Source organism: Leptonychotes weddellii, chromosome 12 (assembly GCF_054177405.1).
Source record: "Leptonychotes weddellii isolate Sample4059 chromosome 12, ASM5417740v2, whole genome shotgun sequence".
Lineage (NCBI taxonomy): Eukaryota > Metazoa > Chordata > Mammalia > Carnivora > Phocidae > Leptonychotes > Leptonychotes weddellii.
Genome location: NC_138380.1, coordinates 12,924,681 through 12,944,419, shown reverse-complemented (window position 1 = coordinate 12,944,419; position 19,739 = coordinate 12,924,681). Strand labels below are relative to the sequence as shown.

The 19,739-nt window shown below is 38.1% G+C and overlaps 1 protein-coding gene across 1 annotated transcript in view; it reads left to right on the top strand.

The window, feature by feature from the left end:
• UBN2 (ubinuclein 2) overlaps positions 1 to 15,051 on the top strand; it is a 75,050-nt gene extending 59,999 nt beyond the window's left edge. Inside the window, exons 15-17 of the mRNA XM_081800017.1 lie at positions 1,171 to 1,402; positions 1,844 to 1,933; positions 4,755 to 15,051. Of these exons, the coding sequence (XP_081656143.1) occupies positions 1,171 to 1,402; positions 1,844 to 1,933; positions 4,755 to 4,804 (372 nt within the window). The 3' untranslated portion in view covers positions 4,805 to 15,051. The remainder of the gene's footprint in view (positions 1 to 1,170; positions 1,403 to 1,843; positions 1,934 to 4,754) is intronic.
• The last annotated feature ends 4,688 nt before the right edge of the window (positions 15,052 to 19,739 follow it).

Genomic DNA, 19,739 nt, shown 5'->3' with positions numbered 1-19,739 from the left:
CCAGGGAAACTTAGAATTGGTAAGATAAGACTACAAAAGAAAATTCATAGTTGTACAGACTATCATAGATAATATCTGATACTGAGACAATTTTATTATAATGTTTGTTGATAAGTACATGTAGAAAAGAAAGTCAAAATGGGAAAAGATTGCTGAATAGAAAATTGTTCAAAGAATTAAATTAGCTTAATGAAGTGTATTTAACTAATTTCTTAGGGAAAGTTAATGTTACCATATTTCTTTCTGATTTAAATGTACTTTTCATACACATGGCATCAAAGCCCAGATAGAGGAGTATTAAAACACCTTTTACTGCAAGGAGTCTTTAAGTTCTGAAAAGTATTGAATATGGAAACCAGCTTCCAGGGGTTAAGGAGAAACTAGATAATGTGGGGAATGGAAGGTATCATTTACTAAATTTGGTTAACAAAAGGAATACAAATAAGTTTGGTTTTTCTAGGGGTTGAGGAGCAGCCAGGAATAACTGTAGTTGTTTAAAAAAAAAAAAAAAAGATGAGGTCTCTGTATATGGCAAGACAGAGGAAACTTGGAAAAAGATGTAATACTAGATATTTGTACCAGAAAGTTTGGCATAGGGAGATTCATGGCATAGGTCAGTTTTGGAGAAGAGGCAGGTAAAGCTAATAAAGGAAGAGGAAGAACATCCAGATGGCCTCATTTCTTCAACGCGTTCTGATGAAAGCAGAGGGTATTGTGTTACGGGCTCTGAGAGAGTTCTTGTCTGGAACAGTAACCACATGGATTGTATCAGAAAAGATGGTAAAACAAACAATGAAATTACCAAACATTTTCAAAGACCAAATTGAAATTGTATGGAATTAATGACCAGTAGCTCAGATCGAGGAGCTAGGAGCAAAAGTAGAAAAGTGGAAGTCTGAGGTGAGGAATGAATGAATGAGTGGTAATACAGGCGTTAAAATAAGGAGTTTAAACTGGCAATGAAGAGCTGAGTAGAGAATTAATTCCAAAACCAATATGGGTAGGTCTCAGAAATATATTTTTCACCTCAGTCTTCATTTTCTGTCTCATAACGTTTCTGTTAGAGTAGATATAGGACACAGTCTTGCGCCCATAAGGATATTAAATAAAATAAATCAATTCAGGTTAAAGATTTGATTTCTTATGTATTTTGACCCCTGGTTTCTGCAGTCCACAGCAGGAGCATCATTATTGGCTAATGCCTCACCTCTGACTCTCATGACATCACCTTTGTCTGTAACAAATCAAAATGTGACTCCTTTTGGGATGCTGGGTGGCCTTGTTCCAGTGACCATGCCCTTCCAGTTTCCCTTGGAGCTGCTTGGCTTTGGAACGGACACAGCTGGAGTGACAACCACCTCGGGATCTACCTCAGCCGCTTTCCACCACAGCCTAACTCAGAGTAAGTGCGGCTCCTTTAGTCATTTGGCTACCTAGTTTGACAGAACAGTAAACCTCATGAATTTATACTCATTGAGGGTAGTCCATTTGGAGTTAGTGAAGATTACAGAATTTTTTTTTTTTTAAGAAATGCAATTTATTTCATTTAAATATAGTCAAATTACTGGAATCAGATTTTATTTACAATCCTTAAAGGAACCATCTATACCACATTTCTATCTTAATGAAAGTAATAATAAGAGGAAGTCCTATTTGCTGGGTTATTTGCATACACATACGTTTATACATATAAATTTTTCGATGTATGTGCTCTAGTTTAAGAAGGACTCTGAAGTTAGGGGCTGTACTTATATTAGATAAATTAAACTGTTTTCATTTTTGATCTAAGAGGGCTCAAATCTTAGGTTGAGGAAGATCACTGACAAGTCTGTTTTTCTCTCAGATTTACTAAAGGGTTTACAGCCAGGAGCTCAGCATGCAGCAACACTTTCCCACTCACCTCTGCCTACACACTTACAGCAAACATTCAATGGTAAGAAAGCCACCTATTTTTTCCTCTTTTACTATTTATATAGACTTATAGATTGGATTATAAACCTTTTCTGAAAACTGAATGGGATGACAAAGGTTGGAGAAAAACAGATTTTCATGACTGAATCCTCATTAGCAACAAACTTTTTTTTTTTTAAGATTTTTATTTATCTGACAGAGAGATACAGCGAGAGAGGAAACACAAGCAGGGGGAGTGGGAGAGGGAGAAGCAGGGGGAGTTTGAGAGGGAGAAGCAGGCTCCCCACTGAGCAGGGAGCCTGATGCGGGGCTTGATCCCAGGACACTGGGATCATGACCTGTGCAGAAGGTAAGACGCTTAATGACTGAGCCACCCAGGTGCCCCAGCAACAAACTCCTTATAAAAGAAAAAGGAACTAGGTATGAGGCCTTTTGTTACATGTGAAAAAAAAACCTTTTTGAAGACATGTGTTTGTTATATTGAAATGAGGACAAAGAAGAGGTTTCATAAAACAATGTACAAAAGTCATGTCCAGTGATTGTAATAATTCATATGTATTGAAGGTTTACTAAGTGCCAGGTAGTCTTGTGACTGCTTACATGTATTAGCTAATTTAATCCTTGTAACAGGCCTGTGAGTGAGCTAATGACGATCCCCATTTTTATAGACCAGGAAACTGAATTCGAGGGAAGCAACTTGCCCAAGATGATAATCCTAGGAAGTGAGCTGAAATTCAAATCTGGGAAGTCTGACTTAATAGGCTGTATTCTTAACCATTAAACTTTTCTGCCTTTCAGCAGTGATTCAATCTATACGATCCAAACTGTATGCATTAGATACTTGCAGGCCAGCTAGATCACCCTGAAATCTGAAATTAGATAGTGGACACTGGACATCACATATTGGCCTCCAGGTTCTTGCTTTCACTAGCAGTTGGTCTCGGTGGACTGTTGATACTATTCTTGAAGACCATTTTCAGGATCTTTTGAACAGGAGTAACTGTTCAGCTGCCCTCTTAACTTTGGAAGTTGACTGGGACCTCACTATTCTTTTTGGCTACTGCATTTATTTTATTTTATTTTATTTTTTTAAAGATTTTATTTATTTGACAGAGAGAGACACAGCAAGAGAGGGAACACAAGCAGGGAGAGTGGGAGAGGGAGAAGCAGGCTTCCCGCCGAGCAGGGAACCTGATGCGGGGCTCGATCCCAGGACCCTGGGACCATGACCTGAGCCGAAGGCAGACGCTTAACCATCTGAGCCACCCAGGCGCCCCATTGGCCACTGCATTTAAAATGATCTTTGAACAAGTTTACAGTTGACCACATGCAGAAATCAGAGCTATATGGCAATCTCAAGGCAGCAGGTTATAATTAATCCTGCAAAAGACCTAAGTGTTAAGCTGCCTCAGACTCAGCCCTCGAAAGAATGACTATAACTTTTATATAGTCATTTTATATATAATATAAACTTCTTCTAAAAAGGCCTGAATAGTAAATATTTTCAGCTTTGCAGGTCATATAATTTCTATCCACAACTCCTTGACTCTGCCCCTCTAGTGCGAAAACAGCCATAGACAAATACATTAACGTAAGTGTGGAACGTAAGGTTCCAGTAAAACGAGAAAGCAGTGGTGGGCCACATCTGGCCCTGGGGCCAAACCTTGGTCTAAAGAATCTCACAGTCCAGTTAATACGAGTATTTTATTTTGCTTATTTACCAGCGCCTCTTTGAGCACAGTCCTACCTTGCCATTTTATGAATTTAATTATACCTCAGGTCAAATCATTGTCTCTACAAACACAAGTACATAATATCACATTATAAATGGAAAAGCCAGTGCCTTAGATGTTGAATAGTGTTCTATTTATACAGCTTTTGAAACAAATATCCTGTCTCATTGATCTATCATTTCTTCAACAGAGGCAGTTTTTTGTTTTATGTCATACAGGAGTAATTTAGCTATCACATTAATGAACCTAGCAATGTGACTTTCATGGTCTCCTCCAGCCTTAGGATTGATCTTATAGTACAGTAATTTGTTCCTTTTCACCCGTGTGTTTCTACCATTCATGCCTTCCCCTGACTTTTTCTCTCAGGCCTAGGAGAGGGACGCTTCATTGTCCTTGCTAAGGCAGTAACCTGTTCAACTTTCTCTACATTTTGTTAGTTCTCAAGCTCACTGAGTCCTACTCTTGCCCAGTGTAAATAGAGTAACCAACATTTTCCCAACAAAAGTTAAAAAGCCATATGTAAACCTAGAAACCATTGTTCCCAAGGAGCAGACTTTCCTTATCACTTACAACTTTTGCCAGGTTAGGATCAAAACAAAAACTCAGCTGGATTTTTCACTTACCAGTGTGTTGCATTCATTTACGTAAATAATTGAGAATTGATTATCAAATGCCATGTCATGGCAAGAAATTTAATTTCACTCGCAAGAAAATGGAATTGACCTTGTTGTCTAAAGAATTGAGAGATGTGGTAGGTTCCTTAAACATGGGGATTATGTCTTTTATATTCCTTTATAATCCTCACAGCATCTGACACAGTTGGCTCTGAGATAGATAATAAATACTTGCTGAAATAGTATTTCGACTGAAAATCAGTTGAACCACAGTCACTTGAGATAAGAGGATTGTTTTTGTTGCGTTAATTTATCTCCTTTATGTTTCTGAACCTCTGTGCTATACCATGTAAGATATTAAAGGTTATCTTTTTAGCAATGTCATTCACATGGAAATTAAAAGTTAATTGTTCTCTTTGGGGGTTTTTTTGTTTTGTTTTTATCTATTTTTTTTATAACATGCCAACCCATGCGGATTAAACACCTCTTTTCTCAGATGGAGGCCAAAGTAAAGGGGACACTAAATTACCACGGAAATCTCAGTGACTTCCCAGCAAGCAATGGAGATGAGACACTCAGCCGGCGGATGGAATCTACCTGATGGGAAAGTCCTCATGTGGTCCTAGGGCTGCCGTTCTGTCGATGTTTACATTCTCTCGTCCCAAGCACTGTGGTGAGGAGGAAAAAAAGAAAAGAGAACGTTACTTGAGTAAAGCCAGGTGCAGGAGGAAGAAATGCTTTCATGCAAAGTTAGTGACCTTTGGTCTCCTCTAAAGAAAGACAAAGTTACCACATTAACTGACTTGAAAGAGACTCAGTTGTCAAACCCACAGAAGTACAAATTTGATTTTTCCCCGGGGGAGGAAGAAGGAATCTGAGGATTTGGGTATACTCCATCCATCCTGGGGGTTGGATCTGAACACTTGTAGACATACTTGCATAATAAAAGGCAATATATCTGGAATTAGGCCAGTTTGTCAGGAGTAACAATCATGTCTATTTGAATGGACTATGCAGCAAATTTGCTGCACCAATTAATGACCCTGTGTCTGATACAGACAGTAGCTGAGTAAATATTGTACCCTCACAAATCCTGAACAAACTTGAATCTTCTCCAGTGTGTAGCAACTCCCCATGTAAATCAGTGGACTAAATATGCTTCAAGAAATTTTAGCACAGTGATACATAAAATCATCGAGATTTTTAAAAGTCAAGAAATTGAGCCTGTTGCTCTTAACAGACGAAACTTAGATGTCCCCTTTTTGTAAAAGGGTCAATTTCATCTTCCATTCAGAAGCAGGTACTTAACTCTTCTTCAGGTGATTTGTGCATCTGGTATTGACTGGTTAATTCTTATTTCCATTCTTGATGTTAAAATGTGGCTTTGTTCACATTTTTCTCTTCAGAAATGGGGATCTTTGATGTAGGGCTGCGACTTTGGTGCTCTTAGCCCTTGCAGGCCTACCGTTCTGAACTGTAAATTTCCCAAGCTTCCCCTCAATTCACAACTTCTCCTGGTCTTTTAGCTAGTGGTACTTCAGGTGATTCTTAATTATTGATATAGACAGGTGTAAGTGTGTACTGCACATGCCTCTTCATTGGTCATTCAAATGGCATATATTATATTTTTGGAATTTTTAAGATAGTATTTTAAAGGGAGGAATTACATTAGGATCATTATGTGTACAAGGGATTATTTTTTATAACAATCACAATGTATTTTTACTCCCTGTATCCAGTGTAGTGAAATGGATTTGGAGCATTTGGGATCTTAAAGCTTTATTAATATTTACTGAGAATATTGATATGTGAGTAAACCTGCAGATAATAATAAGACTGCTTAGTTATTATAGCTTCCTTATGCAAATACGTATTCAACAAAGGATGTTAAGGGAGAAATTTATGGTTCCTTTTGGATGCATTTAATTTTTTTTATTTATTTTTTGCCTCATCATTGGTCTTGTCTCTATCAATCTCTCTCACTCTCTCTTTTTTTCTCCCTATTTAGACTTCCGAATGTTTTCAAACCATGCCCAAGATTGGTGTAAGCTTGATCCATTTATAACAGACTAACCTAAAAAACAGCATCAGATTGGTAGTAGCAATATTTGCATGTTTTCATTACAAGTCACCCTCTACCTTTAAATTTATTCAAAGAAGTATATTAATGTGGCCCCTTTTTTTCTTTTATAAGCAAAAGTCCCAAATAGCCTATAGGACTGAATGAGTTACCACAGATCTGTTGAGATCTGTATTACCTGTATTTTGACTTCAAAGTCACATTGGCTTGCTTCATAGCAAAAAGTTAATAAGTAACTGAAAACTTTAGTTCCAAGAACTTGTTAAAGTAAGGGCAAAGGATTATTTCAGAGGAATCATTGATATAATTACTTGCCTCTAAGAATTTAGTTTACCAGTAGAACAAATAAGAATGTTGTGTCAACCCCAGTAGATACTTTGAAAGGATATTGGGATGTTGCCCAGCGGTTTGACTTGAATTGAATATGTTTGATTAAAGGTTGTTTGGCTTATTTAATTTGGGGAAGCTTACCCAATTCTTGAGTTAATACAATGTAGTATACCTGTTGCTTTTATCTAAGTTGGAAAAAAAAAAGTCTTTGCTAATACTGTATAGGAGTTTGCCTTTGGGAAGCTAGCCCTGCTTTCACTTCCCACACCACGAGTCAGAGTGCATATTAATCTCTCTTCCTGCTGATAGTTGTGCATGTATTCATCTGTGTGTATACATAAATTTATTTCTATGTAAAAATTCATTACCAGTTTAAGTCAGGGAATAATTTCAGTTTCTTAAATCCATCAGTTCTGAATCATGCCATGGGAAGATCCCTGATGATTCTTTTGTCTCCATTAGAGAAGAACAGAATTATCAATTCTTCCCCCAAGTATTATTTTATAACTAACCAGTAAAAATATCTGGAGACCCTTGGCTCTGAGAAGTCATATATATGGAGATTATATTCTATTTTCTTCAGTCTTGATTCCATGAGGACTGCAGCCAGATCCCGCCCTCAGCCCCATACCACATTTTCACTAACTTATGTCCGTTTCAGTCACGACTACCCTTTTGTGTTGTACAGATGAAACAGGCATCCTTCTATTTCTTAATAGATAAGTATGATCAGAGAGCTCCTACATGTAAATACAGAACTATTTCTTTTCTAGATCATAACATTGAGAATGGTGGCCATACTTTATGGGCACCTGTCTTTACAGTCTTTCTTACTAAATACAAACATATAAATTGGTTATTTTTTAGCACAGAGACTTGTGACTCATACTGTATTTTTGCACTTAAAAGTCAAATTATGTTATTTTTTAAAATGGTGAGTAATTGGAAAGGTTATAGAGCAATGTGTATTTCTGAAGAGCATTAGCAACATCCCAATGCAAAAATAATCAGCACACTTAATTCTGTCCCACTCAGCGGGATTCTTGATTCAGGAAAATTAAGCTGTTTGTTTTCAACGGTCTTGTACTTTAAATTGCCTTCGCTGATGTATAAGCTGTTACTGTACATACAAGTTAATCCTCAGTATTCACAAGCAATAATGGTCAGCAAAGTTGTCTTCCGAGATAGCAGTGCTGAGCCTCAGTTGGAGACTGTTTGGGAGCAAAGTGTCAAGCTCATTCCGAGCCTCCAAAATCAATGCAAGCAATAATTCCACTGTAACTCAATTATAATTCTTTCTAATATGCTTCTGAGATCAGAGGGTAAAATAAATCATGGTTTTAAACTGAAGAAAAACGTTTCAGAAAAAGAAGTGAAGTTAATCTGAAGTCACAAAATCCTGATATTCTGAGGAAATCAGAGGATTGTGTTCGTACATTATTTTATGCCTACCACCCCTTTGATGGATGTTGTTAGCCCAAATTACACTTTTTTTTTATATCACAGAAGTTGAATAGGGTTTATTGCATCACCAAGGAAGGGGGAAGAACCGGGCACATACATGTCTGGATACTGTGGGTTTGACACCTGTTTGAAAACAACTTACTGGAAAAGATTTTTAACCCAGGATTTTTTTTTTTTTTTTTTTTTTCCTTCCCAAAGCAGATCTAAATTGTTTACTACCCAGGGTTGGAAAGGGCAGGCCCCTCTAGTCTTTCTTCTCCGGTTGCCCTTACCACACCCCTTCCCGCCTCTACTTGGTTCACGACAGTTTCTGAGATGGAAACTCTACTGTTAATCAAACTGCCATTGATTGTGAGAACTCTCTGTCCCTTGGGACTGTCTCCTAGAACTCCAGTTGTCTATCATGTTTGCTGCTACACTTGTACAATGAACTTTGCCTGTATTGGTTGATTATAATCTGATTTACAGTTCTTTATCTCTAGGAGGTTTTGTCATATAACTTGACCCATATATAGAGTTAGGATACTTTATTTTAGGAGTGTACCATAAAAGCACACTGGTCCCTGAGTTCTTTTTATTATCATGTAGGTTTTGAATTTGTGTTGGCTTACTTTTTGTTCGTTGATGTTTTGTTTCTCTTTGTTTTAAATTAGAAATAGCAGAGTGAGAAAAATCTATAATCAGGCCAAACTTGAGAACTTTCCCTTGTGCTTCAGCACTGTAGTTTCTGCTGACCATATGTTCTCAAAAGGGGCACTTTCACTTTCTATTGTGCATGTATGATTGTTTTGTTTTTTGCTTTTGTAATAATGAAGCAGAAATGCAGTAGTGGGTAAATGACCGATTATAAACATGCAGTTTTATTTTATAAAATTGAAGGGGAAAAGTTTAACTCTCTGTAAATCATTTCTTAGCCCTGGTAAAATGCTTCTATTACTCCTCTAAAACATGCTCAATTCAGGCCTTTGTCTTTGTTAAGTGCCTTTTTTTTCTTTCTTTTTCCCCCTCTTGAAAGTGTTCTCGGATATCCTAAAGTCCAGGCTAATAAGTCAGGGGATTCAGGAGGAAGAATCTCAAACTTGCCAACGTCATGTCATGCTGTAATATTCTTCCTTTTCTTTATATGTATAAGGATATATGTATAAGATACATACATATATGTGTGTATATATGTATACATATGTAATATATATATGTGTATATATACACACACACATATATATATATATTTATAACTAGTGGCTGCTGTACCATTTCATCCTTTCCAAACACACCCCTTTCGATGTTTGCAAAACTTCTGGCTTGTTTATTCCATTGCGTTTAGTCAATTCAAATGGGTAGATTGGGAAATTGTCTTTACACAAGATGCTATCTTCCCCCTTTGAATATCTGTTTGTAGACATTAACAAAAATACATAAATATAATAAGTCATTTATTTCAATTAAAGTAAATTTAGTGGACTCATTGACTCTTCCTGGATGTAACCCACTGCTCTCTGCCCTTCCAACTTGGCATGAGTAACACTGGAGAAAGCATTGGAATAACAAGAGTCTTTTGAGGGTCAAGTTGATAAGGTGCACTTGGCAGGCAAGACTAAAGACGTGGGGGAGCTAGAGTTAGAAGCTCCGTATCGTATCTGAATAAGTTTTGAAGGAAGTTAGCAACTTTGTCCACATTAAGCATGCATATTTTCTTCTGGAAAATGATTTTCAAAGAATTCATACAGCTGCATATCTGTGAAAAGGTTCATAAGCTTAGACTTCAGATACTCATGTAAACACTCATATAACCTATAGCATTCTTGAGAGAGCTTTAGTTTTCTTTTCATTTGCCAGATAATTACATTTGGCTTAATCTGATTTTACAGCTATTTAGATTTCTCCCTTGAGCAGAATAGCGTAATCTTCCGTATCTAAGATTCATCTGTTTCTTGTTGAAAACAGATATGACACATAAAGGGAGACTAAGTTGAACCAATCCTCAGAGCCCAGTACAAATATATCTAATAAGTGCCCCCTTTAAAGACATTTTAATCGGGAAGAGGAGACTGGTGGCTAACAGAAAGCGGCAGCTCCTGGTAGTGTTACCGAAGCGCTTATCAGGCTGCCTCAGCTCAGACGTCTTACTCTTGAATTGCTATATTTAACAGGGGGAATATCATTTAACCTTCGTGCCTCAGATTACCCATTAGAAAATTGGGTATAATAATATTCACCTACCTCCCAGGGATATCAGAGACTTTACTATTTCAAAAATACTTTGAGTTTTTCTAAAATATCCTATATAATTAAAAAAGTATTACCATCTTTCCACAGAGGCTAAAAAATGTTTCCCTATGATGGGTATAAAAAGTACCATATGATTTTTCAGTTTAAAGAATAATCACTGGAATTCTACTTTAGATGCAGATTATTTAAACATATTTGTGGTGGGATTAAAATGGTTAGTTTCAGGTTAACAAGGGTTGGGGGGGAGTAACACTAAGTTTCTTAATTATAAGTAGTTGTTTTTTTAGCCTTTTAGGATGTCAATACATCTGTGCTTTCTGCCAAGGTTGTGGGGCTACAGCTAGGTAGAGTTTGGGTGATTGGTTATTGGAGTTGATAAATGACCCTGCAAGTTTTATCTGCCTCACTTTCCCATCTTCTCAATCTAATTTCCTTATACCACTTGTCTGGTGATGGATAGCTAAGCTTTTAACCTTTCAGGAATGAATGGGCGTCTCCTCATTCTTGTGCATCAGAGATTGTGCCCTAATCCTGTCACTACAGGTCTGTCCGGCTTCGTGCCTATGGGGCAAGCACTACACACAGTCAGCGGGGTAGACGTTAGCCAGTCTACCTGTGTGTAACTTAGGCTTCTTCCACCCGTGAAAGAGTCGGAGCCGTCCACTGTTCAGGTTGTAGGACAATGGGAGAGGGGAGGCAGGATTCACTTCTTAGCTGGGACGTGGGGTAGGAAGGGGAGGGATAGAAGGAAACATGTTTTGCCCATCTCTGAGGAAGGAATGAAGATCGTTTTATCCCACCTCTCATCCTGGCATGTTAAATAGCAAGACTTAGAATTTTCCTTTATCGTTTCAAACAACAACAGCAACAGGAAAAAAATGGATGCTGCGTTTGTAGTTAGGGCTAAATGCTAAGCAACAATTGTTAGAGAGTGTGTGTAGATTTAAATTATAGCACATATTCAGGGTCAGGAAAGAGAATGTAGAGAGTGAAGAACAAATTACCCAGCTCAAGTGAGTCAAGAGTAAGCACCAGGCCCAAGCAGACAAAGCATCCGGGTTAATTCCCACAATCGGCCAAGGCCCGTTTAATCTCTAGCGATAGGATGTTTTTGTCTTAAAAATCACTTTTTGGTTTTTTATTGCTTTTTTCAAGATAAAGCCTTAGTTAGTAACCTCTAAATATCAACTATGCAGATAAACATACTCTTTATTTTCCATACTTTCCCTCTTTTTCCATTCTTCAAATACAGCTGTTAAATGACTTCTACCCAAAGAAATAAGGCATAAGGGTTTTGTTGAATGTGTGTTTGTTCCTCTAGGGAACATAAAATAGAGATATTTTGTGTGTTCATCTATCCTAAAATGTGAACTTTATATTCAAAAAAACTTAATTTTACTGGTGCAAAACTGTAGTGAGAATCATGGAATGTCTTTGGGTTGTTAAGATGAAATCATCCCAGTGTTTAATTCTGAGAAAGTTCTGGAATGTAGAGAGTGAGGAACAAATCACAAATTCTAGATTCTGTGGCACAGTGTTCAGGTATGTAGAGCTGAACAGTTGGTTAGACTCTTAATTAAAAATAGCTTTGAATATTTATTGCTGAATTCCTTCTTTCTTCCTTCTTCTTACCTCTAATTTGAGCTCTTAAATTAACCATTTCATTAGCCAGTTGCTACACTAGAATATCCACTGCATATTGTTAAGAGTCCTGAGAGAAAAGGTTAGACTTTCACTTCCTTTTCTCTCTCACTCTGGCTGTCTTTCCTGGGTCTTCACTGCATTCAGAAGTGAAGACTGCAGGCATGGTCCAGGACAGTGTTCCTATCCTAGCATAGACTCAGACAGGGACTCGGAGGATTATCATCAGACTGCCTTTGAACAACTTTGAAATGAAAAATTACATTTTTCTCAGATACTCCCGAAGTATCATTTGCTTGAAAGTAGCTATTTGTGATCTTTATTTAATTTCTTCATACTATAATTCTTTAACTTCTCAATCTTTCTTACATATTGCCATTTATAGTGGGTTAGCAGTTTTCCAAACTGTTTCCCAAACAGGTCAAGGATACTTTCAGAAATCTCAGCAGTATAATTAAAGGGGTCTGTGTGTCCAGGATTTGGAATCAAGTTCACTGGTGACTGGAATTGTTTTTTTCTCTTCTACCTTTTATTAAAAACTAGATTTCTCTACTACTGTACAGTGTGGTTGCTACAGTTCATGGCTTCCTCTTAATACTTTTCAAGGTTATTCAAAAGAGATGCAGACCTTTGTTAAGGGTTCTTATTTCTCATAATACTCTGCCTTGCTTATTTTCATACACTTCCCCTGGAATAAACCTGCTTTGCAAAGGTCTGTGTCACACAGGCCATATAAATTCTTAGAACCAGTTTTATGTTCCTCAGAAAACTCTGTACATTATTTGCTCCCATTTTGCTAATGATAATATAATTCTATTTTATCTTAAATCTAGTTTTAAAATATTTTATAATAGAGCACTAATGGAAACCTAAATGAAATACAAAAAAGATAACTATTACTCAAGATAACTTGGAAAATACTTCTGTTTTTGAAGGTAACAACTCCATCCACCCTCTAAGCACATTTAAGAGTCAGCAGTAACTGAGACCAGCCAGTCAGCATGTTTTTCTGTGTGACAGCCTGCCTTTAATTTGTCAGACCTTACCATCTTGTATTTTCTGTCCTTGCGGCCATAACCTTTCCTCATTTGTTTGCTATTTTGTGCTGTTTGCAAGGTTAGTGTGCCCTGGACCAGCACATAAGAGTTTTTCTTTCCCATGCCTGCAAAACTACCAAGGATTACCCTGATTTTGGCTAGGGACACTAAAAGACAAAGAAATTCTCAGCTGATAAAAGTATTGCTGTTTTATATAGTTAGTTAGAAAGTTGGCCGTCTTTAGCTGACTTTTTAAATCCTGCTATGCCTACATAATTAATTACATATACCACCTGAGACCTTCCGATAAGCAAGGGGCCTTTCCACCGGTAGAGGTAGGTTTCCAACCTACAAATAATTTCCTCTGATCTATGGCCGGCCACAGAAAAGATTCAAGCTTTGTATTGTCCTTTTGTTGGCTGTCATTGAAAAATTATAGAAAGTATCAAAAATACCAAATTGTCCTTAAGAAGAGTATGTAATCTGGGGCTTGCCCTTGTGTTTTGCCTAAATATGATTGTCAAGCTTAAAAGAAAAGGAAAAGAAATCTCTGGCTGGTGAGAATTTTGTGCCCCAAATAATATGTTAATCAAAGTCTACCAAGGTAACTAAGTGATAGGCGTTTTCTCTCTTTTATTACAAGCAAGAAAGTTTATTTGCAGTTGTAAAATTATTGTGGGACTGCAGACCAATTATTTGCTATAACTGATTGGGAATAAGGATTTTGATTTTTAGTCTGGGTAAGCACATATTTCCAACACTTGTGGTATGAATTCTGATAAGGGAAAGACTTTTGTTTGGTAACAGAAGGAAAAACAGGACTTACTGATACAGTGAACGTTCACTCTCTAGAGGAACTTCCCTCCAGGTACACATCTTCCTCTTACTTTAGCCGCCTCCACACTTGACAGAGCTGCCAACATGTTCCACAACCGATCTTGAAGAAAGGGGCCTACAGAATCGCAGCTCCTCTGGGTGAAGGGCACTGATTACTCTCTTGCATTTGTTTATAGGGAGGTGCGTTTGTGCTAACTTGAAGGGATATGCTGTATTTTAAATAAGTGTGTGACTTAATATTTTGGGATTTTTTTTTTCCTCCTTTAAAACTGGACCTGAACACAGCTTTGAGTTGATATTTGTAATAATCTCAGGACCTGAAAGATTGTAGCATTTAGTGTGTCTTAAAAATTATGTACTGTACCAGCCATGGATTTTTGTAAATATACCTGTCTCCCTTTTTTGTATTATTTTAGTAAAAAAAAAAATAATAATAAATTTAAATAAAAGGGGGTGGTGATGACATGTGGATGGGTGTGGGTATGTATGTGTGTGTGTTTGTATAAGGCTCTTTTGAGACGAACTGGTGCTTGTTTAATTTCCGGCTCTACTTAGAGCAGGAATATGGACAAACTGCTGCTACTGAACCCTGCACTGAGCCTAGGTATTTCCATTTTGTCTTTCCCCGTGGTTGATTGAATATGGGCTGCCAGGAAATTCTTCTTCCCGCTGCCATCTTGCCTTTGCATTCTCTGTTCTGCACACCCTGTGAACTTTAATGGTAACGCTTTCCAAACTCTGGGTGGTTTGCTGGTCTCTAGTTTTTAGAGAGCTCTTGTCACTATTTTCTAAGAAGAAAGAAGGACAGGTAAATTTTTTTAACCAAAAAATAATCACACATTTCATAAAACCCTGATGAATTTTGGATATGTGAGAGGGCTTAAACATTCCTAAATATGGGTCTGTGAAGTTAGTAAATTAGCCCCCGTGGATATACTCCTTCAGTGCAGGGAATTTTTTTTCTTTTTTCTTTTCTTTTCTTTTTTTTTCTTTGCAACAGCCTTGCTCATATTCCAGGTATAGCTAGCAAACCCCTGTTTTAAAGCAGGAGCCTTATTTGATTCAGTGTAGATGTTTCCTGTCTATCCTTCTGTGACAGGACCTTTTACATGAGTGTTTTTTTTCTTTTTGTATGTGTTATGTGTTGTATTAAATAAAGAGGAATGTACATATTATTCTCGTGTCTGTTGTATTATTTGGCTAACTTGGGTTTTAGTACCTCATTCTTTCAGTAGTGGTTGAGTGTCTGTTGTCTGTGTTGTACTGTGCTGAGCGCTATCAGAAACAGAAGGAAAGGGCAGGGTCCCCACCTTCAGTGTATTAACAAACACTCTGCAATCTCATGACATGTTAAAAGATAACAGTTCAAAATTTATCACAAAGGTGTGGTCCATTGCTGCCTGACATACGAGTTCAGAGCAGGGAAGAAATTGGACTGGAGAGATCTGGGAAGACTTTCAATTGGATGGCACTTGAGCCAGGTCTCAGGATAGTGGGATTTGGCTAGGAAGAAGGAAAAGGGAATGTCCTGAGCAGAGTCAGGAAGAAGCAGGAAAGAGACTAGGCTGGTGTGTGGTGTATACTGGGATTAGTAGAAGCCAGACTGGGAGTCCTGGAACACAGGCTCACTAGGTTCTTCCTTTGGGTTATAGGGCGTGTGTGTGTGTGTGTGTGTGTGCACGCGCTACCAGGCTCAAGGCTTGAACTGTAGATGTGGGAATTATTTGCAGAAGTGATCATCCTTGGGGCGCCTGGGTGGCTCAGTCGTTAAGCGTCTGCCTTCGGCTCAGGTCATGATCCCAGGGTCCTGGGATTGAGCCCCGCATCGGGCTCCCTGCTCAGCAGGAAGCCTCCTTCTCCCTCTCCCACTCCCCCTGCTTGTGTTCCTTCTCTCTCGCTGTGTCTCTGTCAAATAAATAAATAAAATCTTTAAAAAAATAAAAATAAATTTACATCTTAAAAAAAAAAAAAAGACGTGATCATCCTTGGGGGAGGCTGGCTGGTTCAGTCAGTAGAACATGTGACTTGATCTCAGAGGAGTGGGTTCAAGTCCCACACTGGATAGATTACTTCAAAATTTTTAAAAAATAAATGACCAAAAAAAAAAGAAGTGGTCATTTAAATCCTTACTCGTAGAAGACTTCGGTAGAGAGGCACCTGGGTTAGTTAAGCAACTGCCTTCGGCTCGGGTCATGATCCTGGAGTTCCGGGATCGAGTCCCACATCGGGCTCCCTGCTCGGCAGGGAATCTGCTTCTCCCTCTGACCCTCCTCACTCTCATGCTCGCTCTCTCAAATAAAATCTTAAAAAAAAAAAGATAAAGGGTAGAAAAAAGAAGTCAACCTTAGAACTCTGGGGAAGGAGTGGGGAAAGGATAAAGAGATAGAAAGCAACTTGTTGGAGAAATTGAACAGTTTATCATTTATAAGTGTGTTTGTATATACGCATAGAAAATACGAAAAAGGACTTACACTCCAAAATATAAAAAGTGGTTGTATGAGTGCTTTTTCTTTTTTCTTTTACTTACATGTATTTTTACTGCTTTATCATTAACATGAAGAACCGTTAAAAGGGATGGTCCTCATGCATGGGGGAGGAGGATAGGCTGCAATTGTTTTTACTACAAAACAACCTTTAAGGACAGATTTGCCAAAGCCAGTTCTTGGGAAGTAATAACCCCTAAAGATAATTGTTTTTATTTGACTACACTCAACTATGTTGTCACCATCTTGTAAATGTGTATTAACCATATTAAAGGTGTTATTGTAAGCAAGATTTTTTTTTTTTTTTAATGTAGGCTCCATGCCCAGTGTAGAGCCCAATGCGGGGTTGAACTCGTGACTCTGAGATCAAGACCTGAGCTGAGATCAAACAACTGAGCCACCCAGGTGCCCCTGTAAGCAAGATACTTTTAAATCTATAATTTCCCCAAGCTTATTTGACCATGGAATTTTTTTCATGTGACTCCAATTAACAAATTATATAAGGCATGTAAAGCACTTAGCACGGTGACACGTAGGAATCTGCACTAGTAAGCCTTAGCTCTTATCATTCAAACTAGTTCTCTTTTATTATTTATTATATTCTGTAGTTTAGAAAAGTTTCTAAGAAGATACTTAGCTCGAGGAGTTAAGGATTTCAGAATAAACTTTAGAGAGCCAACAAGTAATCAGGTAGAAAAATGCAACCAATCTTCTAGAGTTGAATGAGGGTCAGGGGTCCAGAGGGTGGGGTTTTTCAAGAGAGTATAGAAAAATATATGGAGCAGGAAGTATGTTTTACACTGTCCGCGTAGGCAGGAAATTGTGTCAAACCTGAGGTTTGGGACGGGAGAGTGGTTGGCTAGGACACGAGTGCATGGAACAGCAACTACAGATGGAGCTCTAAGGCAAAGGTAACAAATTGGCGATGGAGTTACTTTGCTTTTATAAGTTGATTCTAAGGGGAAAATGGACTGTACAAAGATTTCTGTGCAATGATGTAAAAGTTTGAAACAGTCTAATGCCATGTTAGAATTGGTTAAGTAAATAAAAATAATAATATTAAATAAAAAATTTTAAAAATAAGAAATGGCCAAGATGTCCAGGCATTAAGAAAGAGCAGTTATAAGTGTAAATTCACATAGGCACAGAAAAATATATAGGAAGACTTAACTCTCCAAAATCTAAAGAGTGGTGGTATGAGCGCTTTTTCTCTATCCTTTTACCGAAAAGTATTTTCAACAAACGTGGATGACATGAGAAAGGGGGTTTTTTGTTTTTAAGAAACAAACAGGTGGGCTTGGTTGAAGAAAGGGAGAAAGAAATGGGAAAGATCCCTTGTCTCATCACTCGGAGAAGGGAAAAGAAAAGACCTTATTTCTTCTGCTCAGATCCTGCTAGATCCCAAAATTGGATCTGTTTTGGAGGGAAGACACAGTGAACTACCTTGATACAAAATAAAAGAGTTCTGGGGGCACCTGGCTGGCTCAGTCGGTAGAGCATGCAACTCTTGATCTCAGGGTCATGAGTTCAAGCCCCACGATGGGCATGGAGCCTACTAAATTTAAAAAATAAAGATTTTTTGGTGGGGAGCAGATTATCCTTGCACTTGGGGAAAAAAAAAGTACCAAGTACATGGGCATACATTGAGTGCAAAGCCTGTCTTTCCTAGCCGTGATTCCTCTTTCCTTTTCTCAGAGCAACCACTGCTACTGATTTCTTCAGTTCCCTGACTCTTAAACATAAATTTAGCAAACATACCCTGCTGTACGGTACTGGTATTTTTTTTTCTTTTTCAGTTATCTTGGAGATTATTCCACATAAGCACATGGGGGTCTGTTCTTTTTGACAGCTCACAGTTTTCCATACTTGTGGTGTCAGCACTATTTATTGTATCTGTTTTTAATTGATGAGCATTTAGATGACTATCACAAGGCCAACTGTAATATCCTGTGGATGCACATCACGCAGACAGAAGTTCATTCTGTCATAGGTAATAATGACCTGACATACTAGATGTGAAAGTCAGTGTCTGGAATCTTTGACATTGCTTCTTATCCAAGTAAAGCTTTGAGAAATCCTTGAGAATCTTTTGCTTAAAAGGGTTTTGAAAAATTGGAAATCAAAGCAGAAGAGCTGATTCTGGGCACACTGTGGGTTGAATTACATGGCAAGTGAGATCATGAGCTTTTTTGAAGGATGGCCCCCTCTGATGCCAGTATCCTCTGGTATGTCATGAGGGTCCTTACCTCAAAAACGATGCTCTCCCCTATCAGTGTGTGCCTTGACATGGCTTGGTTTTTCTGTCTGTATATTTACCTCTTCTGTGTCCCTGTGTCTGTCCCTCTCCCATTTCCCCACTCTCTTTTTTCCTAGTAGGTGGTATAGCATGAAAGAGAACAGGCTGACATCAGACAGATGGGTTCCCAAGTCCCTACTATGAAGCTGTGGCACTAATTTAGACAAGATGCTTAGCTCCTTTTAGCCTGTTTCCTTATTTCTACAGTGGTGATACCCAGTGGTGGGGGGTGCGGCTGAATTAGAGACTAGATACGGAAAGCACCTAGCACAGTGCCTAGCGCATAAGAGCTCATTAGTGGTGGCTATGTTATTCTCTCTCTCTTCTGCCTTTTTTCTTAAATTCATTTCTTAAATTCATGCTTCCTCTTGCTCTCCTAACTTCCCAAACTACAGAGGTGAAGCCATAGTGTTTTTAAAAAAAACTTTCCTTTTTTTAATACTTAAAGTACAGAAGTGGATAAACATCAGAATTCTTTGATCGCAGATGTCAAACCCCTGGCTTAAAAAGTAAAGAGAAACTTCTCTAAAAACTAAAGTCTGTTAAACAAAACAGTAAAGGGAATCTTTTGGTTCATATAACTGAGTAGTCTAGAGGTAAGCCTGGTATACGTGAAGCTTTATCCAGTGATTCAACGTCATCAGGATCTAGGCCTGTCTCTGCGCTGGCATTCAAAGTGTCAGATTTCACAGATAGCCCTCTGACAACCTCAGGCTCTCCCGTCATAGCCAGATGGACACTCCAGCTCCAAACTATATGTATGTGTTGTCTGTAGTTTATTTTTGCTTTATCGTACCTCAAATGCAAAGCAATGCATTAATCAGGGGGCCTCAATTCATAGCACGTGGTCATCATCACTTAGTACAAGAACTCATTCCCTCACTTTATTATAAATTCAGTTTCTCCTTCCTTCCTTAGTCCCCAGTCTCCTGTGTTTAATAGGGGCCCACTTGATATGTGCCCTTTGCCATCCATGTATACTTCTAAAACAGTGTTATTTCATGTGTGTACATATTTACTTCATACAAATGGTCTGGGGCTATAAACCGTGCTGTTTCCTACTTTTCTAACTTTTCTTAGATTT